At 38.0% G+C, this 7,976-nt stretch overlaps 1 protein-coding gene across 1 annotated transcript in view; it reads right to left on the reverse strand.

Annotated features, from left to right (window-relative positions):
* LOC103511212 (collagen alpha chain CG42342) overlaps window positions 1–7,976 on the reverse strand; it is a gene marked incomplete in the record, with an annotated part of 61,445 nt that overhangs the window by 6,624 nt on the left and 46,845 nt on the right. The window contains 1 exon segment of the mRNA XM_026825048.1: window positions 502–546. Within this exon segment, the coding sequence (XP_026680849.1) occupies window positions 502–546 (45 nt within the window).

The raw sequence follows: 7,976 nt of genomic DNA on the forward strand, positions 1-7,976 counted from the left end.
AGAGCTATAGGTACGCGTTTCTCAGAAGAAAATGGTTTATGGCTCCGTGAAAAATTGACATATTGGGACAAAATGGATATGTTAGGCTTTTAGTAACGTTTTTCGTGTTCACCCTGTATACATAGGTACATACAAACCCATAAGTACCATAGGTATTGGAGATCAAATCAGAATAGCGACAGGTAGCTAAATCAGGTACCAATTCAAGTGTGGGAACCAATTGGTACTTAGACCCTCTCAAACTCGGGACCCAATTGGTATAAAAAAAAAACAGGTTTTGGGACCGAATCGGTTTCCTCCCAACATAGTACCACAAATCGATTCCTTTCACCTTGTAGGTACTTTCAATCCCAATTGGTACTTAGACCCTCTCAAACTCGGGACCCAATTGGTATAAAAAAAAACAGGTTTTGGGACCGAATCGGTTTCCTCCCAACATAGTACCACAAATCGATTCCTTTCACCTTGTAGGTACTTTCAATCAAAATACTCAAAACTTACGGATTCGCCTTTGTCTCCTTTTTCTCCTTTCAACCCTGGATAGCCCTGCAAATTGAAAAACGGGATTAGGTAGTGATAAAATGATAATTAAAATAATAGTGCTTGTTTATACTGCTCGCATAGGACTGAAAAGTCCCTTTACTCCAGCAGTAGGCTATTGTTATCATTTATTATTATTATTATTAGGTATTATTATTATTATTATTAAACAAGTTTCCATTTGTTTTTGATCGACAAAATTCTCAGAACATACATTTTTCTTATAAATGGTATACCCATCAGTATAAGCAGAGCTTGTGCCACGGATAGGGAGTTCATTTATTACATTTATCTAGTTTCAATTTCATTCTACTCTTAAATTATATTAATATTATTTAAGCTTAGCAAAAGATTGTAAAGAATAAATAATTCATCGAGACATTCTCATTTGAAATTATTTAACACAGTTTAAATATGTAACAAAACATCCTTATTCATAAAAAAAGTGTAATTCTAAATTCATCGGATAACAATATTCATCCATCTTGAGTAAATGTAAAAATAAAAACGGGAAAAAAGAAAAAAAAAAATGGTCGAATTATTGTGATCAAATTCTCAAATAATATTGAGGATAAAATTCCATACCTTGGCTGGAATTGAACCCACGCCCTCCTGTTTACCAGGCGAGCGCCTTGACCACTAAACCACCGAGGTAGATAAATACATAATAGGAGGTAGGTTTCTAATATTATATAATAGTACCAAGTATGAAATAAAATAATTCAACCTGCTTTTAACAGTTTTGTCAAAGCTTGCAGCTGAAACTATTAAACTCTGTAATAGTACCAAGTATGAAATAAAATAATTCAACCTGCTTTTAACAGTTTTGTCAAAGCTTGCAGCTGAAACTATTAAACTCTGTGCTTGTTTTATTCTTAAAATGAAAGGGGAATCTCTCTGTCAACTTGTGAACAAGCAGCCAAAGTTACACCCCTTCTATTCTATGTTTGAATGTGAAAAACGACAAAATAATGATAATGAAATGATTGTAAGTAATTGGTGCGCTACTACTCCTCATCCTGGAAAGAAAAATTTGAATAAAAAACAAATTAATCATGGACCCATCGTTAATGTAACGAGAACGAGATAAAATAAGAAAGGGAGCGAAAGAGAGAGAGAGAGAAAAGGAGAGGGAGGGAGAGAGAGGGGGATTTTTAATAACATCCCCCGGGCCTGAATATGTTTTAGATTTGTTCGAGAGAGAAAAGGAGAGGGAGGGAGAGAGAGGGGGATTTTTAATAACATCCCCCGGGCCTGAATATGTTTTAGATTTGTTCAGATTCAAATCGAGGCTCGAAAACAGGAATAATAGGAGAGGCAGGAAAATTATTGATGAAAATTTTACCAAAGACCTGGTTATTTGAGTCAGGGCCTGCCTTACCAATCTTGCTTGTCTACAATGTATTTCCCCCAATAGCTTTGGGCTGGGCTTCTCTCCAATACAACAAGCAAGACCTACATAGCTCCTACGGATGGTTTCGAGGAATATAAAATTTAATTTTACGTCGAAGCAGACAGGAATCCCGCCGGATCTATAACAACCAGCTGTATATCATGTGCCTCGACATTCAAGCACATACGACGCCATTTCAGTGTCTATGTTAAGGTAAATGTAGAAAATTTGGTAATTTTAAAAAAATTACCGGTAATAGATCAGTTGCGCTTACTTGGGTGATGTTTCAAAGTCATAGAGCAGAAAACATGAGGACCAACGGAATTTTTCTTTTTCTTCTACGACTTCTAGACCCCGAGATAAAAATACCAGTAAATCGTGAACTTTGACGTAACGGCATACGCTCCCGTACGCGATGACGTCATAATTCATGACTCCCGCTTCGTTTGTTTGTGCGCATGCGATATGACGTCACAACTTTTTGAACTTTTTCATTAGAATGGAAAATAAAAAATTGAATTTTAGACCTTTTACATTTATTTTTTCGGAGTATGACGTCACAACTTTTTGAACTTTTTCATTAGAATGGAAAATAAAAAATTGAATTTTAGACCTTTTACATTTATTTTTTCGGAGTTTTGACCTCAGATTTGGATTTTTCCCAACTTTTTGCGTAGGAATCGATCATTTATTTATAATTTTTACCCATTTGCAACTGCTCCATTCTTCATAATTACCAAATGTAAGAAATAATGCTGTAAAACTCATTATTTATTAAGGAGCACAGGGAAAGTAGCCGTTTTCAGGTAGTTGTAGAGTATGTAGAGGGACAACTACAAATGATGGAAGAAAACGGATTGCGTGTGTGTGTTGGGGCATGAAGTAGACCAAGTTGAAAAAAAAATTTCATCAAAATCGGTTAAGTTTAGCCGGAGATGTTTGACTTTGAAAAACGTCAAATTTTTCATCATTTTCTGCTGCTGCTTCCGCTTCCTCTTCCGCTTCTTCTTTGACGTTGACCGCTCAACAGCCTAAACCACTGGACCGATTTTGATGGTTGATGGTCATTTTTTTTTTCTCGTGAGTGGTAGGTGTGCCTTTTCATATTTTCAAGGCCCCCGAAGGGCCCCTTCGGCCTTAAATTTGATAAAAGATCGAGGGGAGGGGGGCAGCCCCACCCTATATAGGGCCCTGAATGCGCCCCTTCCTGTACTGGCTATCAGGCTACCTGACGCCATTAGGTTTGTTTTCTTCTCCCTGTGAGATAATGAAATAGGTAGGTACTTGTGGACCTTGGAAGTAAGAGTGCTTTCTTTTATTCACGTGTTGAACCAAAACAGCAAACACTTCAATGGAAGAGAAAGTATTGTAAAACTATCTCCTAATATCGTCCATCTGATGCCGGACATACTACGGGACGGAGATGCTATGACACAGACCCCTAACGTCCAATGTTGCAGATGTTTCATCGCTACAAAATGACAAAAGCGAAGAACTGTATCAGTATCCCACCCCAAAAAAGATTAGAAATCAATTTTGTACCCCGCCTTCAAATTTGTGTGCTCCTCCTTCACGTAGTACCTACCTTTCTTTCCCCTCATTGCACTCCTCTTTCTCTAATATTACTTCTGCTTCACTGCATTGGCGGCGTGCCAGCTACCTTTCTTTCCCCTCATTGCACTCCTCTTTCTCTAATATTACTTCTGCTTCACTGCATTGGCGGCGTGCCAGCTACCTTTCTTTCCCCTCATTGCACTCCTCTTTCTCTAATATTACTTCTGCTTCACTGCATTGGCGGCGTGCCATCTATTTATTTTTAAAGCATTGCACGCCGCCAATGCAGTGAAGCAGGAGTGAGATTAGACTTTAGAGGAAAGAGGAGTGCAATGAGGGTAAAGGAAGGTAGGTGGCACGCCGCCAATGCAGTGAAGCAGAAGTAATATTAGAGGAAAGTGGAGTGCAATGAGGGGAAAGAAAGGTAGGTACTACGTGAAGTAGGAGGACACAAATTATGAAGTGAATAAAAGGCGGGGTACAAAATTGATTTCTAATCTTTTTTGGGGTGGGATGGATTTTTGTTTATTTTTTGTGGGCACTTGATTTATTTTGGGAGGAACGACTTGGCGGGGTCTTTTTTATGCCACGAAGTGGTATTTTTTGGGGTTTTTATATAGCTGATGTTTTTTACGTCACTGTAAGTATACTAACCACGGTCAACGTTGATTATGTAAATAATTCTTATTGTTATCTTTATATACCTTTGTTCATGTAATTGCAATGTATTTGTTATTATCATTAATAAAATTGCGTTTGAACGCCTAAACTAAAAAAAAAAATCAACTTTTTTCTTGCAACACGAAGGTGGTGACCATTGACTTTCATGAGAGTTTGACAGATATTGATGTGCTGTGAATTGTGAATTTGCTTCCCATGATACGCGAACAAGTTCCAGACCTCGATATGCAGGAATAATTGACCGAACGAAGTGAAGGTCTACGTTTTAACTCGACCGTTTTGCATTTCTTTTGGATGTTTGAACGTCTGTTCCGCTATAACTCCCGATTGTCTGGTCCGATTTTGATGAAATTTGGTACAAATCTTCCTTGAATCAAGACACGTCAATCCTTGAAATTTGGTGTCCCAGGTACAATTTTGGTGACGAAATTTTTGATTGAGTAAATTGATAAATTACCGCATTTATGATCCTCGTATACCCTTGAGTTCTTTCTATCCCAATTCTTGGTAACTACCTATATTGTTTTGAAAAAGGTCAACCATTCTTTAAATCTTTTGAGGGATTGTAAAGTTTCTGTTGTGTATGATGGTGGTTTCGAACCAGTGTATTTCGGTTTTCCAATATCCAATATTGGCTAGAGTGAATTGATTCAATCCTCAGTCTTGATTTTCACTCTGGTGAGTCTACACAAAATAAATTCGTTCCAATGTTCTATTTTCAAAGTGATCTTTTCTTACTACATTAGAACTCCAACTCAACAGTTTCCATGCCAAATTGAACAGCATGTTCTACCATCCTCACCCTAATATGTACGTACTGCTCGACGCTTTACAGGAAATTCAAACGGTACATCTCAGCGTCACGTCGAAATTTCACACTAACAGTCAAAGAATAACTCTTTTTGTTTTTGACTCAGAGGACCCTAAAAGGATTGCAATACATACATACTAGAACTAGATGGTATAGGCTCCCTATACTTATTGTAATAGAAAGTAAAAACAACAATGAAACATATGTCACCTATCCCTGAATGTAGACCTGCTGTGGATATCATCTGTTTCTTATACAGGGTGGTCGGAACTTTTTTTTTTTTTTTAGAATATTCAAACCATAGATCCAGGAGGTCAATACAAGAGTTTTTTACTCTATGAACATAGGCCCTAAAATACTTCCTATTCGAGATATCGAGTAAAAAGGACAAACGTTCTACTTTCTCTAGTTTTCTTACTAATGATACCTACTTACTTTTCATTTAGGAGATTACAATGAAATTAAAATAGTCGGAGACCGTACATCTAATCATAAAACAGAGATATTGGAACAAATTCTCTTGTAGGAATACAGTTGATCTTGGAATCAAAGCCTGTGTAGCGTACCTGTACAACTCTGGTGTAGTGAATTTCGAGCATTCTGGCTTGAATAATATTAAATGGTAATTATGCATAAGACACGTCAATGGCAAATTTACTGAAAATTTCTATATAAGAGGAAAAACTTACTTTAAGAGTGTGCTAGATGTAGTTTTGACCGGCGCGAACGACATGTTGTAACACATACTTTTTGCGTTTAACCTAACCCTAACCTAACACTGGTCACTGCTCATTCGTGCGTTTAACCTAACCCTAACCTAACACTGGTCACTGCTCATTCGTGCGTTTAACCTAACCCTAACCTAACACTGGTCACTGCTCATTCGTGCGTTTAACCTAACCCTAACCTAACACTGGTCACTGCTCATTCGTGCGTTTAACCTAACCCTAACCTAACACTGGTCACTGCTCATTCGTGCGTTTAACCTAACCCTAACCTAACACTGGTCACTGCTCATTCGTGCGTTTAACCTAACCCTAACCTAACACTGGTCACTGCTCATTCGTGCGTTTAACCTAACCCTAACCTAACACTGGTCACTGCTCATTCGTGCGTTTAACCTAACCCTAACCTAACACTGGTCACTGCTCATTCGTGCGTTTAACCTAACCCTAACCTAACACTGGTCACTGCTCATTCGTGCGTTTAACCTAACCCTAACCTAACACTGGTCACTGCTCATTCGTGCGTTTAACCTAACCCTAACCTAACACTGGTCACTGCTCATTCGTGCGTTTAACCTAACCCTAACCTAACACTGGTCACTGCTCATTCGTGCGTTTAACCTAACCCTAACCTAACACTGGTCACTGCTCATTCGTGCGTTTAACCTAACCCTAACCTAACACTGGTCACTGCTCATTCGTGCGTTTAACCTAACCCTAACCTAACACTGGTCACTGCTCATTCGTGCGTTTAACCTAACCCTAACCTAACACTGGTCACTGCTCATTCGTGCGTTTAACCTAACCCTAACCTAACACTGGTCACTGCTCATTCGTGCGTTTAACCTAACCCTAACCTAACACTGGTCACTGCTCATTCGTGCGTTTAACCTAACCCTAACCTAACACTGGTCACTGCTCATTCGTGCGTTTAACCTAACCCTAACCTAACACTGGTCACTGCTCATTCGTGCGTTTAACCTAACCCTAACCTAACACTGGTCACTGCTCATTCGTGCGTTTAACCTAACCCTAACCTAACACTGGTCACTGAAAAAAATTCCGACCACCCTGTATTATAACTTTCTAAGATACTCCCCATGGCATTGTTCTTTCCAACAAAAGTCAAGCAAATTTCATATTATACACATAATGAGGATTAATAATAATAATAATAATAGTGCTCGAATAGGACTGAAAAGTCCTTTACTCCAACAGTAAGCTACACCAATTATTGGAATCAAATGATCGAATTACCATACAGAGTGCTCGAAAAGTTCTGGAATCCATTTTTACTTTCTTTTCTTTTGAGCGGCTTAAGATGAGAAGCTGGAATTTAGGGTAGTGTTTATATGTAGAATATATAAATCCAGTTTGTGTTATTATGTCACAACTTTGGTGCTCACTACAGCATTATAGGATTTTCCAAATATCTCAATAATCCTAAAATCAAATATTTACCTAACTATGCTGGCACCGGTCGCTATTTATATGACATAGCCACTCATTTTCCCCGCGAGGCTGAGTGGCCCCGCAACAGCCAGTCACGGAAGCAATCATTTGCATGATACAAATTTCTTGACCCCGCCGGAAATCGAACCCGGGTCTCCCGCGTGCAAGGCGAGCGCAGTGACCACTACGCCATGGGAGCTGACTTATATGTAGAATATACATAGTAGTAAAACAAATAATTCCAATTACACTATCTGCTCCATTGAGAACTTGCTTACTAGGTACTAGTTATAAAATGTGTAAGTACGTACATATAAAATCATGTACCTACAATAGGTAGGTAGATAATTAAAAATATTTACACTTTATAAATTTCTAAACACAACATAAACTCATACCTACTACCTGGGCTTGTTGAATACCAAGTGTGTAGATATACAAATATATTACAAACAGTGTGTGTCCTCGAATTTACACTACGATTTCCTCGAAACCAATCGTTTCATAATATCCTGTCTTCCTTCTCTCTTCGCTTTCGGGAAGATAAGACCTTAGCAGTTATAATTCCCAGCCCTTTATCAAAAAAACCTCTTTAAAAATGAAACTCCACTGTCGTCTTTCTGAATGCAATTTTTAAACTAATAAAATTCAACACTGTTTTCCTAACCAACTTAGGGCCGGTTCGAGTATTTTTTTACATTCTGAAAGAAGTCGAAATTTTCGTCAAAAACGGTAAATTTTCGCCAAATTCGTTCGAGAAAGAAGAATTTGAAAAAAAAAAAAAAAAAAAAAAAAATAGGGTCCATTATTTTTTTATTTT

The sequence above is a fragment of the Diaphorina citri genome, unplaced genomic scaffold (assembly GCF_000475195.1).
Source record: "Diaphorina citri unplaced genomic scaffold, Diaci psyllid genome assembly version 1.1 scaffold688, whole genome shotgun sequence".
Taxonomy (NCBI): domain Eukaryota; kingdom Metazoa; phylum Arthropoda; class Insecta; order Hemiptera; family Psyllidae; genus Diaphorina; species Diaphorina citri.